The sequence below is a fragment of the Salvelinus namaycush genome, chromosome 37 (genome assembly GCF_016432855.1).
Source record: "Salvelinus namaycush isolate Seneca chromosome 37, SaNama_1.0, whole genome shotgun sequence".
NCBI lineage: Eukaryota > Metazoa > Chordata > Actinopteri > Salmoniformes > Salmonidae > Salvelinus > Salvelinus namaycush.
Genome location: NC_052343.1, coordinates 31,789,158 through 31,805,073, shown reverse-complemented (window position 1 = coordinate 31,805,073; position 15,916 = coordinate 31,789,158). Strand labels below are relative to the sequence as shown.

Sequence of the window (15,916 nt, the reverse complement as noted above, 5' to 3'; positions counted from 1 at the left end):
TTGACATGCTAGGAAAGAAAACCTAGGAAATCCTTTGGTTGACTTGTCACGATGCGACACCATGGACATATAACCATGTTGAATGGCAAAAGGATGTAGGAGATTGAATTTATTCAGTCAGTTCGACACCTTTTATAAACTAGTCAACACTTGCTGTTCAGTTGTCAATCAACACACAGTAAATAGCCTAGGCCGCTCCCTGTGGCTGGCTGTGAAACGCAAAAGAAAATCAATGATTTTGTGTCAGTAAACAATAATTAGGCTAAGTCATGGATTTCCACTCATCGTTACCACTTACAGTACATGGGACATGCAAATTCACGAGAATCATGCTCTCTCCCACAGGTGTAAAGAAATTCGACTGCAACCAGAAATCTGTAGGCTATATAATGACGAGATGCTCATGTCTCCTCCCTACCAATGGGAGTCGTTGTCCCAAAGGTGGGAAGGCAGGCGACAAGCTTAGGTCCAAAATAAGACCATAGAAAAGCTTTGGACAGATTTTGGCGAGTGTGAAACCTCTCGCTTTGCCTTTTCCTCTCTGCTGCATTTCCCTGTCATCACTCACTTTGTGACTGACCGGCGCCTGTCCTAGAAATAGATCGCTAGAAGATACATATCGTTCATTCTAGCGGGGGAGGGCTCGATGGACTAGCGAATTGAAAGTTTTAAATGAAAAGTAGCCTAGTTAATATGAAGTGGAAAATGTAGCTGGCTGAAAATGAGTCTGTAACCGGCTGATTAGCCGACAGCTGACACTAATGGAAAACACTGTGTTTCAGGTGTGACGAAGGTGGACTATGGTGACATCACGTCTCGCTCGTCTCTGAGACAGAAGCTGCAGTGTAAACCTTTCAGCTGGTACCTGGAGAACGTCTATCCTGACTCCCAGATACCACGACACTACTACTCACTGGGAGAGGTGCACCCACGTTAAACATACAACACACACTAAACACACACACCTTCAATCAGTGATAATTGTTGGTTGTGTGTTCTGTCAGATCCGTAACGTGGAGACTAACCAGTGTCTGGACAACATGGCCCGGAAGGAGAACGAGAAAGTTGGCATCTTCAACTGCCATGGCATGGGAGGAAACCAGGTAACTAGAACTGCCATGGCATGAGAGGAAACCAGGTAACTTGAACTGCCATGGCATGAGAGGAAACCAGGTAACTAGAACTGCCATAGCATGGGAGGAAACCAGGTAACTAGAACTGCCATAGCATGGGAGGAAACCAGGTAACTAGAACTGCCATGGCATGGGAGGAAACCAGGTATCTAGAACTGCCATGGCATGGGAGGAAACCAGGTAACTAGAACTGCCATGGCATGGGAGGAAACCAGGTAACTAGAACTGCCATGGCATGGGAGGAAACCAGGTATCTAGAACTGCCATGGCATGGGAGGAAACCAGGTATCTAGAACTGCCATGGCAAGGGAGGAAACCAGGTATCTAGAACTGCCATGGCATGGGGGGGGGAACAGGGTATCTAGAACTGCCATGGCATGGGAGGAAACCAAGTATCTAGAACTGCCATGGCATGGGAGGAAACCAGGTATCTAGAACTGCCATGGCATGGGAGGAAACCAGGTATCTAGAACTGCCATGGCATGGGAGGAACCAGGTATCTAGAACTGCCATAGCATGGGAGGAAACCAGGTATCTAGAACTGCCATGGCATGAGAGGAAACCAGGTATCTAGAACTGCCATGGCATGGGAGGAAACCAGGTTTCTAGAACTGCCATGGCATGGGAGGAAACCAGGTATCTAGAACTGCCATGGCATGGGAGGAAACCAGGTAACTAGAACTGCCATGGCATGGGAGGAAACCAGGCAACTAGAACTGCCATGGCATGGGAGGAAACCAGGTAATTAGAACTGCCATGGCATGGGAGGAAACCAGGTAATTAGAACTGCCATGGCATGGGAGGAAACCAGGTAACTAGAACTGCCATGGCATGGGAGGAAACCAGGTAACTAGAACTACCATGGCATGGGAGGAAACCAGGTAATTAGAACTGCCATGGCATGGGAGGAAACCAGGCAACTAGAACTGCCATGGCATGGCATGGGAGGAAACCAGGTAATTAGAACTGCCATGGCATGGGAGGAAACCAGGTAATTAGAACTGCCATGGCATGGGAGGAAACCAGGCAACTAGAACTGCCATGGCATGGCATGGGAGGAAACCAGGTAATTAGAACTGCCATGGCATGGGAGGAAACCAGGTAACTAGAACTGCCATGGCATGAGAGGAAACCAGGTAATTAGAACTGCCATGGCATGGGAGGAAACCAGGTAATTAGAACTGCCATGGCATGGGAGGAAACCAGGTAACTAGAACTGCCATGGCATGGGAGGAAACCAGGTAATTAGAACTGCCATGGCATGGGAGGAAACCAGGTAATTAGAACTGCCATGGCATGGGAGGAAACCAGGTATCTAGAACTGCCATGGCATGGGAGGAAACCAGGTAATTAGAACTGCCATGGCATGGGAGGAAACCAGGTAATTAGAACTGCCATGGCATGGGAGGAAACCAGGTATCTAGAACTGCCATGGAATGGGAGGAAACCAGGTAACTAGAACTCCGTAACTGATCAACTGAGGACAGGACAACAGTAGTAAGATTACCTTGACAAACATTAACCTGAGCAACCTGCAACCTGAGCAACTTCTCTGACCTCAGAGGAGAGAGATACAATGTAAATGACATAAGAGAGAGAGAGAGGTCTCTTGTCTTCCCGTCTGACCGTGTCGTCCCCTGCAGGTGTTCAGCTACACGGCCAATAAAGAGATCAGGACAGATGACCTGTGTCTAGACGTGTCCAAACTCAACGGTCCTGTCATGATGCTCAAGTGTCATCACCTCAAAGGAAACCAGCTCTGGGAGTATGACCCCATGGTATGTCTGTCTGTCAACAGTAAACAACCTATCCTTGTCTTTTCTTACTGCCACTGACTCATATTGTAATTAATTATAAGACATATTTCATAGAAATCTGGAAACACTTGACAGTTACTTTAAGGTAGCTAGGTAAAACAACAGCACAGTCAGCAGGGACTGTGCTGTTGTTTTACCTAGCTACCTTAAAGTAACTGTCAAGTGTTTCCAGATTTCTATGAAATATGTCTTATAATTAATTACAATATGAGTGAAATATATAGTTTTCCTTCCAATTTTTTATTTATGAAGTATGATAAAACACAGATTTTCTGTATTGGAATGGTGTGGCCTTACCCCAAAAACTGAAGGGTGTGGGCGTATACAAGTCAATAAAATGATTCACGCGAGTAGATCGCTGATTGGCCAGCGCATCCTCAGGAGGATGACGTCATCATCAATGAGGAAATAGCAAGCATTTTTTTTAACTGTCTTTTTGACATACCAGTTTGAAGTGTTTTTTCTTAATTTTAGCTTTGGCCACATACGAATATAGGATGAGTCCACAACATTATATGGGTATGAGTTAACAGAATATTCACTTTTAAAAGTGAGATTTTCACAGGACAGTTACTTTAAGATGAATGCACTTTTAAACTGTAAGTTGCTCTGGGTAAGAATGTCGCTAAATGACTCAAATATATATATTTTTTAATTGCTCTGTCTGTTGTCTCTGTAGAAGTTGACCCAGGTCTGTTTCTGTGTTGTGTCTGTAGAAGTTGACCCAGGTCTGTTTCTGTGTTGTGTCTGTAGAAGTTGACCCAGGTCTGTTTCTCTGTTGTCTGTAGAAGTTGACCCAGGTCTGTTTCTGTGTCTGTAGAAGTTGACCCAGGTCTGTTTCTCTGTTGTCTGTAGAAGTTGACCCAGGTCTGTTTCTCTGTTGTCTGTAGAAGTTGACCCAGGTCTGTTTCTCTGTTGTCTGTAGAAGTTGACCCAGGTCTGTTTCTCTGTTGTCTCTGTAGAAGTTGACCCAGGTCTGTTTCTCTTTTGTCTCTGTAGAAGTTGACCCAGGTCTGTTTCTCTGTTGTCTGTAGAAGTTGACCCAGGTCTGTTTCTCTGTTGTCTGTAGAAGTTGACCCAGGTCTGTTTCTCTGTTGTCTCTGTAGAAGTTGACCCAGGTCTGTTTCTCTTTTGTCTCTGTAGAAGTTGACCCAGGTCTGTTTCTCTGTTGTCTGTAGAAGTTGACCCAGGTCTGTTTCTCTGTTGTCTGTAGAAGTTGACCCAGGTCTGTTTCTCTGTTGTGTCTGTAGAAGTTGACCCAGGTCTGTTTCTCTGTTGTCTCTGTAGAAGTTGACCCAGGTCTGTTTCTCTGTTGTCTCTGTAGAAGTTGACCCAGGTCTGTTTCTCTTTTGTCTCTGTAGAAGTTGACCCAGGTCTGTTTCTCTGTTGTCTCTGTAGAAGTTGACCCAGGTCTGTTTCTCTGTTGTCTGTAGAAGTTGACCCAGGTCTGTTTCTGTGTCTGTAGAAGTTGACCCAGGTCTGTTTCTGTCTCTGTAGAAGTTGACCCAGGTCTGTTTCTCTGTTGTCTCTGTAGAAGTTGACCCAGGTCTGTTTCTGTGTTGTCTGTAGAAGTTGACCCAGGTCTGTTTCTGTGTTGTGTCTGTAGAAGTTGACCCAGGTCTGTTTCTCTGTTGTGTCTGTAGAAGTTGACCCAGGTCTGTTTCTCTGTTGTCTCTGTAGAAGTTGACCCAGGTCTGTTTCTCTGTTGTCTCTGTAGAAGTTGACCTAGGTCTGTTTCTGTGTCTGTAGAAGTTGACCCAGGTCTGTTTCTCTGTTGTCTCTGTAGAAGTTGACCCAGGTCTGTTTCTCTGTTGTCTCTGTAGAAGTTGACCCAGGTCTGTTTCTCTGTTGTCTGTAGAAGTTGACCCAGGTCTGTTTCTGTGTCTGTAGAAGTTGACCCAGGTCTGTTTCTGTGTCTGTAGAAGTTGACCCAGGTCTGTTTCTGTGTCTGTAGAAGTTGACCCAGGTCTGTTTCTGTGTTGTCTGTAGAAGTTGACCCAGGTCTGTTTCTGTGTTGTCTCTGTAGAAGTTGACCCAGGTCTGTTTCTCTGTTGTCTGTAGAAGTTGACCCAGGTCTGTTTCTGTGTTGTGTCTGTAGAAGTTGACCCAGGTCTGTTTCTGTGTCTGTAGAAGTTGACCCAGGTCTGTTTCTCTGTTGTGTCTGTAGAAGTTGACCCAGGTCTGTTTCTGTGTTGTGTCTGTAGAAGTTGACCCAGGTCTGTTTCTCTGTTGTCTGTAGAAGTTGACCCAGGTCTGTTTCTGTGTTGTGTCTGTAGAAGTTGACCCAGGTCTGTTTCTCTTTTGTCTCTGTAGAAGTTGACCCAGGTCTGTTTCTCTGTTGTCTGTAGAAGTTGACCCAGGTCTGTTTCTCTTTTGTCTCTGTAGAAGTTGACCCAGGTCTGTTTCTGTGTTGTGTCTGTAGAAGTTGACCCAGGTCTGTTTCTCTTTTGTCTCTGTAGAAGTTGACCCAGGTCTGTTTCTCTGTTGTCTCTGTAGAAGTTGACCCAGGTCTGTTTCTGTGTTGTGTCTGTAGAAGTTGACCCAGGTCTGTTTCTGTGTTGTATCTGTAGAAGTTGACCCAGGTCTGTTTCTCTGTTGTCTGTAGAAGTTGACCCAGGTCTGTTTCTCTTTTGTCTCTGTAGAAGTTGACCCAGGTCTGTTTCTCTTTTGTCTCTGTAGAAGTTAACCCAGGTCTGTTTCTCTGTTGTCTCTGTAGAAGTTGACCCTGATCCACGTCAATAGTAACCAGTGTCTGGACAAGGCCAGTGAGGAGGACAGCCAGGTGCCCAGCGTCAGAGACTGCACACACACTCGCTCTCAACAGTGGCTGCTACGCAACGTCACGCTGCCTGAGATCTTCTGACCGCCGCCCACCCACACACACACACACACACACACACTGACAGAGAGCGAGAGAGTGAGAGGAGGGAAGAGGAGGAGGGCAGAAGGGACAGTCCACGCTGAATGGGATGAAGCAGGCTATCTCTGGGTCCTTCTATGGCGGCTGGGAGAGAGAGAACATGTTTGGACTCAATGGAGGAGAGACATACTTTTATCAAGAGAGACTGGTGATGTTTTAAAGAGAGAGAGAGACCTGCTCCTGGAGAGACATGTTGTTAAAGAGAGAGAGAGAGACTCACAGAGAGAAACAAAGTTCTGTGTTGCTCACACCTTCCATGGACAAGGCAGTCTTCCCAACGCTGCAAACTCATCACTTATGTTTACCTGACTGCCTGTAGTGTGTGCGTGTGTGTGAGCAAGTGCGTCTCAAGTAAAGGTGGCTCATTAGTGATTTTTTTATTACATTTTTTTTCATTGAGTTTGGAAATGAACTCTGGTGAACTCATATGAAGGAAGGGTGTGTGTGTGTGTGTGTGTGTGTGTGTGTGTGTGTGTGTGTGTGTGTGTGTGTGTGTGTGTGTGTGTGTGTGTGTGTGTGTGTGTGTGTGTGTGTGTGTGTGTGTGTGTGTGTGTGTGTGTGTGTGTGTGTGTGTGTGTGTGTGTGTGTGTGTGTGTGTGTGTTGGGATATACCCTCCTATTGCAGTATTGTATGACTGTGCATGTATGAGGACAGCCGCACCTAGCAGTGTTTGTCTCCCTCTAGTGTTCCTCCCCTGAGTTGCAGCCTAAAGAGAGACTCAGAGAGAGGAGATGGAAACAGAGAGAGAGGGGACTCAACTCTCCAGCGAAGCACCAAGGAACAATGTGCTGAACCACAAACTGAACTGATTCCCTAATTGACAGACCTGCACTCCTACAGACAGATATAGAGACAGAAATAATATGTTTGTGATATACTGAGATTTCTATGTAGACTTTTTTACATGTCTTTGTTTATTACTGTGAGAGTTCCACAGAGCAGCGACTGTAGTTTATCTGTTTATGTCTTTAAGGTAAAGTGTTTAACATGGAGCTAATACGGCTGCTGGTTGACGTTGCCCTTAGCCACAGATCAAGAATCAGCTTACCCTCCCCAAATCCTAACGTTAACCATTATGGGTAGGAAACAGGAACTGATCTTAGATCAGTTTCCGGAGGCAACTTGATCCTCCTCCGCTAATACACACTAGTACACACACGGCCCTGGGCCTCTGCATATCTGATGTGATGGATCTAATGATCACGTACACACAAACACAAACAGAAATAAACACACATACAAACACAGGTTACACACGTACACACATACACAAACATAAATACAAACACAGGTTACACACGTACACATACACAAACAGAAATAAACACACAAGCTGAACTGGACTGTCACTTTAATCTTCTCTATCATATCTTCTTCCTGAAGACGTCCTGATAAAACACTCCAATGGCTCCATCCTCCATGGTGTGTATGTGTGTGTGAAGCACTAACTCCATGCTAACCCCAGCCCGTCATCTCCACTCTTATCAGCACATCAGTTTAATGCAGTTTCTATATCACTGAACAGCACAGTGGAGCTGCATAGACTGACCAGAGGTCAGTTAAGGGCAGTATCTCAGTTTCATATATTGACTTCTATGCTTTGTATCGTTAGAATAATATGGAGGCGGTTCAGGAATGCAGTAAGTGTTTGATCATGAATGTGGGAGACGGATGTAAGGTGTCCTACAGTATCTCACTCCATAACCACACATATCTTTCTGGTCAACACAGACCTCTGTTCATATCACTCCTTTACTTAACATTTCAACAGACCTCTCTGTTCATATCACTCCTTTACTTAACATTTCAACACAGAGACCTCTGCTCATATCACTCCTTTACTTAACATTTCAACAGACCTCTCTGCTCATATCACTCCTTTACTTAACATTTCAACACAGACCTCTCTGTTCATATCACTCCTTTACTTAACATTTCAACACAGACCTCTCTGCTCATATCACTCCTTTACTTAACATTTCAACACAGACCTCTCTGTGCATATCACTCCTTTACTTAACATTTCAACACAGACCTCTGTTCATATCACTCCTTTACTTAACATTTCAACACAGACCTCTCTGCTCATATCACTCCTTTACTTAACATTTCAACAGACCTCTCTGCTCATATCACTCCTTTACTTAACATTTCAACACAGACCTCTCTGCATATCACTCCTTTACTTAACATTTCAACACAGACCTCTGTTCATATCACTCCTTTACTTAACATTTCAACACAGAGACCTCTCTGCTCATATCACTCCTTTACTTAACATTTCAACAGACCTCTCTGCTCATATCACTCCTTTACTTAACATTTCAATACAGACCTCTGTTCATATCACTCCTTTACTTAACATTTCAACACAGACCTCTCTGCTCATATCACTCCTTTACTTAACATTTCAACACAGACCTCTCTGCTCATATCACTCCTTTACTTAACATTTCAATACAGACCTCTGTGCATATCACTCCTTTACTTAACATTTCAACACAGACCTCTGTTCATATCACTCCTTTACTTAACATTTCAACACAGACCTCTGCTCATATCACTCCTTTACTTAACATTTCAACACAGACCTCTGCTCATATCACTCCTTTACTTAACATTTCAACACAGACCTCTGCTCATATCACTCCTTTACTTAACATTTCAACACAGACCTCTGCTCATATCACTCCTTTACTTAACATTTCAACACAGAGGCCTCTCTGCTCATATCACTCCTTTACTTAATGTTTCACTTATCATTTTGGTTTACCTCTTCTTTTTAGTTTTTTTTGTATCACCCGCTTTTATCAGTTTGCCAGTCTGCGAGATGACGTCTGTCATTAACTATTTCAACCTCCTCTGTTGGGGGAGGGGTTTACACACGGTTCTGACATTTCATTGGCTCATCTTTGCTGTGGAGGTGGGTGGGGGGGGCTTTACTTGACGGATTCATGTTTGATTGAATGACTGTACGATAAAGATGTGTGATTTCTGATTGGTGGGTTTTGACTGAGCCAGGCGAGGACTGTTTGTATGTAAAGGATCGACTCTTGTCGGGGAGGGGCAGGGTTTGTTTGATTGACAGCTGTATGAGTTCTATCCAGGCTTCCACACTGAGCTGTTTCAAACGTTGTAGAAATAAAAGTCAGAACGTTTACAGAACACCACAACGACAACATGGACTCCTGTCTCTCTCTTTACTCACATATTCATGAGACAACAGATTATCTTGAACTCCGCCCGTGATCACTCCCCCAGTGATCAGTCCACCAGTGATCAGTCCCCCAGTGATCAGTCCATCAGTGATCAGTCCACCAGTGATCAGTCCCCTAGTGATCAGTCCCCTAGTGATCAGTCCATCAGTGATCAGTCCACCAGTGATCAGTCCCCTAGTGATCAGTCCACCAGTGATCAGTCCATCAGTGATCAGTCCACCAGTGATCAGTCCACCAGTGATCAGTCCATCAGTGATCAGTCCCCTAGTGATCAGTCCACCAGTGATCAGTCCACCAGTGATCAGTCCATCAGTGATCAGTCCATCAGTGATCAGTCCATCAGTGATCAGTCCACCAGTGATCAGTCCCCCAGTGATCAGTCCACCAGTGATCAGTCCCCCAGTGATCAGTCCATCAGTGATCAGTCCACCAGTGATCAGTCCCCTAGTGATCAGTCCATCAGTGATCAGTCCCCTAGTGATCAGTCCATCAGTGATCAGTCCACCAGTGATCAGTCCCCTAGTGATCAGTCCACCAGTGATCAGTCCATCAGTGATCAGTCCATCAGTGATCAGTCCACCAGTGATCAGTCCATCAGTGATCAGTCCATCAGTGATCAGTCCCCTAGTGATCTGTCCCCTAGTGATCAGTCCAACAGTGATCAGTCCACCAGTGATCAGTCCATCCATGATCAGTCCACCAGTGATCAGTCCATCAGTGATCAGTCCCCTAGTGATCAGTCCACCAGTGATCAGTCCATCAGTGATCAGTCCATCAGTGATCAGTCCACCAGTGATCAGTCCATCAGTGATCAGTCCACCAGTGATCAGTCCCCCAGTGATCAGTCCATCAGTGATCAGTCCAACAGTGATCAGTCCATCAGTGATCAGTCCACCAGTGATCAGTCCATCAGTGATCAGTCCACCAGTGATCAGTCCATCAGTGATCAATCCCCTAGTGATCAGTCCATCAGTGATCAGTTCCCTAGTGATCAGTCCACCAGTGATCAGTCCATCAGTGATCAGTCCACCAGTGATCAGTCCACCAGTGATCAGTCCCCTAGTGATCAGTCCATCAGTGATCAGTCCATCAGTGATCAGTCCATCAGTGATCAGTCCATCAGTGATCAGTCCACCAGTGATCAGTCCATCGGTGATCAGTCCACCGGTGATCAGTCCACCAGTGATCAGTCCATCAGTGATCAGTCCATCAGTGATCAGTCCACCAGTGATCAGTCCATCAGTGATCAGTCCCCTAGTGATCAGTCCATCAGTGATCAGTCCCCCAGTGATCAGTCCATCAGTGATCAGTCCACCAGTGATCAGTCCACCAGTGATCAGTCCCCTAGTGATCAGTCCATCAGTGATCAGTCCACCAGTGATCAGTCCATCAGTGATCAGTCCATCAGTGATCAGTCCATCAGTGATCAGTCCACCAGTGATCAGTCCACCAGTGATCAGTCCACCAGTGATCAGTCCACCAGTGATCAGTCCATCAGTGATCAGTGATCAGTCCACCAGTGATCAGTCCACCAGTGATCAGTCCACCAGTGCTGGTCTGACCTAAAGAGATGTGTTCTATTTCTATGGTTGATTCTGTTTTTCTTGACTGATCATGACTGATCATGACTGAACATTAATGGCGGCATCTCTGACACTTAACCATGAAATGCTGCTGGTTTTAGCGTTGATAGCGAAGCACAGTTCCAGTCCAGAGATGCTGAATCCAGATATTCTCACAGATCTTTCTGATGTCAAGAGTATTTTCATTAAAGCACTTCTCTATTTCTTTCATAGTTATAAAAGACACAACAGCCTCTATAATGAGTCTCTGTGGAGGGAGAGGAGTGGGGTACTGCCTCTATAATGAGTCTCTGTGGAGAGAGAGGAGTGGGCTACTGCCTCTATAATGAGTCTCTGTGGAGGGAGAGGAGTGGGCTACTGCCTCTATAATGAGTCTCTGTGGAGGGAGAGGAGTGGGGTACTGCCTCTATAATGAGTCTCTGTGGAGGGAGAGGAGTGGGGTACTGCCTCTATAATGAGTTTCTGTGGAGAGAGAGGAGTGGTACAGCCTCTATAATGAGTCTCTGTGGAGAGAGAGGAGTGGGGTACTGCCTCTATAATGAGTCTCTGTGGAGAGAGAGGAGTGGGGTACTGCCTCTATAATGAGTCTCTGTGGAGGGAGAGGAGGGGTACTGCCTCTATAATGAGTCTCTGTGGAGAGAGAGGAGTGGTACATCCTCTATAATGAGTCTCTGTGGAGAGAGAGGAGTGGGGTACTGCCTCTATAATGAGTCTCTGTGGAGGGAGAGGAGTGGGGTACTGCCTCTATAATGAGTCTCTGTGGAGGGAGAAGAGTGGGCTACTGCCTCTATAATGAGTCTCTGTGGAGGGAGAGGAGTGGGGTACTGCCTCTATAATGAGTCTCTGTGGAGGGAGAGGAGTGGGGTATAGCCTCTATAATGAGTCTCTGTGGAGAGAGAGGAGTGGGGTACTGCCTCTATAATGAGTCTCTGGAGGGAGAGGAGTGATACAGCCTCTATAATGAGTCTCTGTGGAGGGAGAGGAGGGGTACTGCCTCTATAATGAGTCTCTGTGGAGGGAGATGAGTGGTACAGCCTCTATAATGAGTCTCTGTGGAGAGAGAGGAGTGGGGTACTGCCTCTATAATGAGTCTGTGGAGAGAGAGGAGTGGGGTACTGCCTCTAAAAGTCTCTGTGGAGAGAGAGGAGTGGGGTACTGCCTCTAAAAGTCTCTGTGGAGAGAGAGGAGAGGGGGCTACTGCCTCTATAATGAGTCTCTGTGGAGGGAGAGGAGGGGGCTACTGCCTCTAAAAGTCTCTGTGGAGGAGAGGAGGGGGCTACTGCCTCTAAAAGTCTCTGTGGAGAGAGGAGGGGGTTACTGCCTCTAAAAGTCTCTGTGGAGAGAGGAGGGGGCTACTGCCTCTAAAAGTCTCTGTGGAGAGAGGAGTGGGGTACTGCCTCTAAAAGTCTCTGTGGAGAGAGAAGGGGGGTTACTGCCTCTATAATGAGTCTCTGTGGAGAGAGAAGGGGGTTACTGCCTCTATAATGAGTCTCTGTGGAGAGAGAGGAGTGGGGTACTGCCTCTATAATGAGTCTCTGTGGAGAGAGAGGAGATGGGGCTACTGCCTCTATAATGAGTCTCTGTGGAGGAGAGGAGGGGGCTACTGCCTCTAAAAGTCTCTGTGGAGGAGAGGAGGGGGCTACTGCCTCTAAAAGTCTCTGTGGAGAGAGGAGGGGGCTACTGCCTCTAAAAGTCTCTGTGGAGAGAGGAGGGGGCTACTGCCTCTAAAAGTATCTGTGGAGAGAGGAGTGGGGTACTGCCTCTAAAAGTCTCTGTGGAGAGAGAAGGGGGGTTACTGCCTCTATAATGAGTCTCTGTGGAGGGAGAAGGGGGTTACTGCCTCTATAATGAGTCTCTGTGGAGGAGAGAAGGGGGTTACTGCCTCTATAATGAGTCTCTGTGGAGGAGAGGAGTGGGGTACTGCCTCTATAATGAGTCTCTGTGGAGAGAGGAGTGGGGTACTGCCTCTATAATGAGTCTCTGTGGAGGAGAGGAGTGGGGTACTGCCTCTATAATGAGTCTCTGTGGAGGAGAGGAGTGGGGTACTGCCTCTATAATGAGTCTCTGTGGAGAGAGGAGTGGGGGTACTGCCTCTAAAAGTCTCTGTGGAGAGAGGAGTGGGGGTACTACCTCTAAAAGTCTCTGTGGAGAGAGGAGTGGGGTACTGCCTCTAAAAGTCTCTGTGGAGAGAGGAGTGGGGTACTGCCTCTATAATGAGTCTCTGTGGAGAGAGGAGTGGGGTACTGCCTCTAAAAGTCTCTGTGGGGGGAGAGGAGTGGGGTACTGCCTCTATAATGAGTCTCTGTGGAGAGAGGAGTGGGGTACTGCCTCTAAAAGTCTCTGTGGGGGGAGAGGTGTGGGGTACTGCCTCTAAAAGTCTCTGTGGAGGGAGAGGAGTGGGGTACTGCCTCTATAATGATTCTCTGGGGAGGGAGAGGAGTGGGGTACTGCCTCTAAAAGTCTCTGTGGAGAGAAGAGTGGGGTACTGCCTCTAAAAGTCTCTGGGGAGGGAGAGGAGTGGGGTACTGCCTCTAAAAATTTATTTGGAGAGAGGAGAGGGGGCTACTGCCTCTAAAAGTCTCTGTGGAGAGAGGAGGGGGCTACTGCCTCTAAAAGTTTCTGGGGGGAGAGAAGGGGGGGGTACTGCCTCTAAAAGTCTCTGGGGAGAGAGAAAAGGGGGGTACTGCCTCTATAATGAGTCTCTGTGGAGGGAGAGGAGGGGGCTGAGATTCTATTTACACATACTTTCTCAGAAAATGATAATATTATACTAAATATTCCAGGCTAATGTGGTAGACTCTTATTTATTGTCCATCTAGAGGACATGAGTGTATATTTCTCTGAGAGTGAGAAGTCTCTTTCTGCAGCCTGTCATTCTGTGGAGTCACAGAGGAAGGTTGTGCTTTCTTGCTTCAGCTGTCAGCTCAAATCCCTCCCACCTGAGAGAGTTGGACCTGAGCTACAATAACCCTGGAGACTCAGGCAAACTGCTCTCTACTCTACTGGAGGATCCACACTATCAACTGCAGACACTCAGGTAAAAACATTCACATTGGTTATTATTTCCCATCAAAAAGATAAGTCCTTGATTCTAACTGTCTGTTTGTTCCTGCTGTTCTTCCAGTGTGGACCATGATTCAGAGTGCTGGTTAAAATCAGCATTGAGAAAATGTAAGTCTCAATACATTTACATTTACATTTACATTTAAGTCATTTAGCAGACGCTCTTATCCAGAGCGACTTACAAATTGGTGCATTCACCTTATGATATCCAGTGGAACAACCACTTTACAATAGTGCATCTAACTCTTCTAAGGGGGGGGGGGGGGGGGTTAGAAGGATTACTTTATCCTATCCTAGGTATTCCTTAAAGAGGTGGGGTTTCAGGTGTCTCCGGAAGGTGGTGATTGACTCCGCTGACCTGGCGTCGTGAGGGAGTTTGTTCCACCATTGGGGTGCCAGAGCAGCGAACAGTTTTGACTGGGCTGAGCGGGAACTGTACTTCCTCAATACCATTTGGAATCAGAGTAAAATTACTGTTGTTTAATGTTACCCAGGGATAACATTTATTTGGAATATACGAGATTATACTTGATTTTCAAAAATGTTACCAATACTATATGATCAAAATAAAATTGAAATAAAACTACACAACGATGCCAAACTATTATCTTGATGTGTTATGTATCATCAGATGCCTGTGACCTCACACCAGACCTCAACACCATACACCCTCAACTGTACCTGACTCGGGGGAACAGGAAGGTGGTGCATGACTCCAAAGGACATCAGAAAAACTATCCTAAGCACCCAGAGAGGTTTGACCAGTGGACTCAGATGCTGTGTAGAGAGCCTCTTTCTGGGCGCTGCTACTGGGAGTCAGAGTGGGAGGGTTATGGGGCTTATGTAGGGCTGACATATAGAAGACTTGTTAGGAAAGGAGGGAACAATGACTGTGTGATTGGCTACAATGACATGTCCTGGAGTTTGTACTGCAATGACAAGTCCTATGATGCCTTTCATAACATAAAGAGCACCCCCATCCTCTTACCGTCCTCCAGCTCCCGCAGAGTAGGAGTGTATCTGGACTGGCAAGGTGGTACCCTGTCCTTCTACAATGTTTCCTCTGACACACTGACCCACCTGCACACATTCCATGCCACATTCACTGAGCCACTTTATGTGGTGCTATGGCCTTGGCTTGACTCAGCTATTACCCTGTGCAGAGTAAGACAGTTCTGAGTCCTCAGGCAAGTCACCTCCTGCTCCAGCACACATATTCTAGTCCTGTTTATATCTGGAGCTATAACATAGCTTTGTCCTGATCTTGTCCACATTCTGATTGTGCCCACATTTTTAGACAGGTGTAGACAATCAAAAAACACATTATCTGATTGTGATCCGATCTTCCTTCCCACCTCCGGAGGCAGTCAGGCACCCATTGTGTCTGAATATCTTTACAAGTGTAGATGGATCTGGACAGTAAAACCATTTAAATCATCATCATCCCACCCTCTAAATCAGCCCCCCTTTCGAAGGCCCTCGGATCAATACCCCCCTCCCCCCCCAAAAGAAATAACCTAATGACCTCAGTCGGGTTCTCAACTTACTGTCGAATAGTAGAATACAAAAGAGGCAATTTCAAAATAATTTGCATACAAGGGACGAGGAAATATGGTCACAATGCCGACACAGTGGACGGATGAGAGACACATTTTAATACCATGTGCAGATGCATATCTGACAAAGTGGGCACAATCTGAAAATGGACAAGGACTTGTTGGAACATGGACACAGCCTGACTTCAGGACTCTAAATCAGTGGGAGTCATTTTTCCCCTCTGTGTTTTTAGTGTAAATAGCCTTAAGAAATGCTGCAGGAAAAATATAAATGTTTAGTAATTTGTAATTGTTATTTTATTATTGTGGTTTGTACATCTGTTTGTCTTTCTGCCATTTGAAATGTGTTATCCAACATGTTAATGTATGGTGTGAGTAGCCTTATTAGAAAACTAAATAGAATCGATCAATAAGTGCATTGATTCATGTTTTTTAACATGTTTATCTCTCTAGGGATAAGTTCCAGTGTACTCTGCAGAGTGGGTACATGTCCCCTCCCCTCTCTGTAGTGTTCTGTAACTTGTTTAGACAATGACTTCAATATCAAGTGTTAGCCTGTAATGCTCCAATCAGTTTGGTTAATGATTGATCGTTGAGGGAAAATATAAAAATGTATGTGATGATC

At 45.9% G+C, this 15,916-nt stretch overlaps 1 protein-coding gene across 1 annotated transcript in view; it reads left to right on the top strand.

The window, feature by feature from the left end:
• The window catches only part of LOC120030990 (polypeptide N-acetylgalactosaminyltransferase 1-like), a 47,748-nt gene extending 41,370 nt beyond the window's left edge, over positions 1–6,378 (top strand). The window contains exons 5-8 of the mRNA XM_038976496.1: positions 783–922; positions 1,005–1,103; positions 2,777–2,911; positions 5,667–6,378. Of these exons, the coding sequence (XP_038832424.1) occupies positions 783–922; positions 1,005–1,103; positions 2,777–2,911; positions 5,667–5,813 (521 nt within the window). The 3' untranslated portion in view covers positions 5,814–6,378. The remainder of the gene's footprint in view (positions 1–782; positions 923–1,004; positions 1,104–2,776; positions 2,912–5,666) is intronic.
• Positions 6,379–15,916: the final 9,538 nt, after the last annotated feature.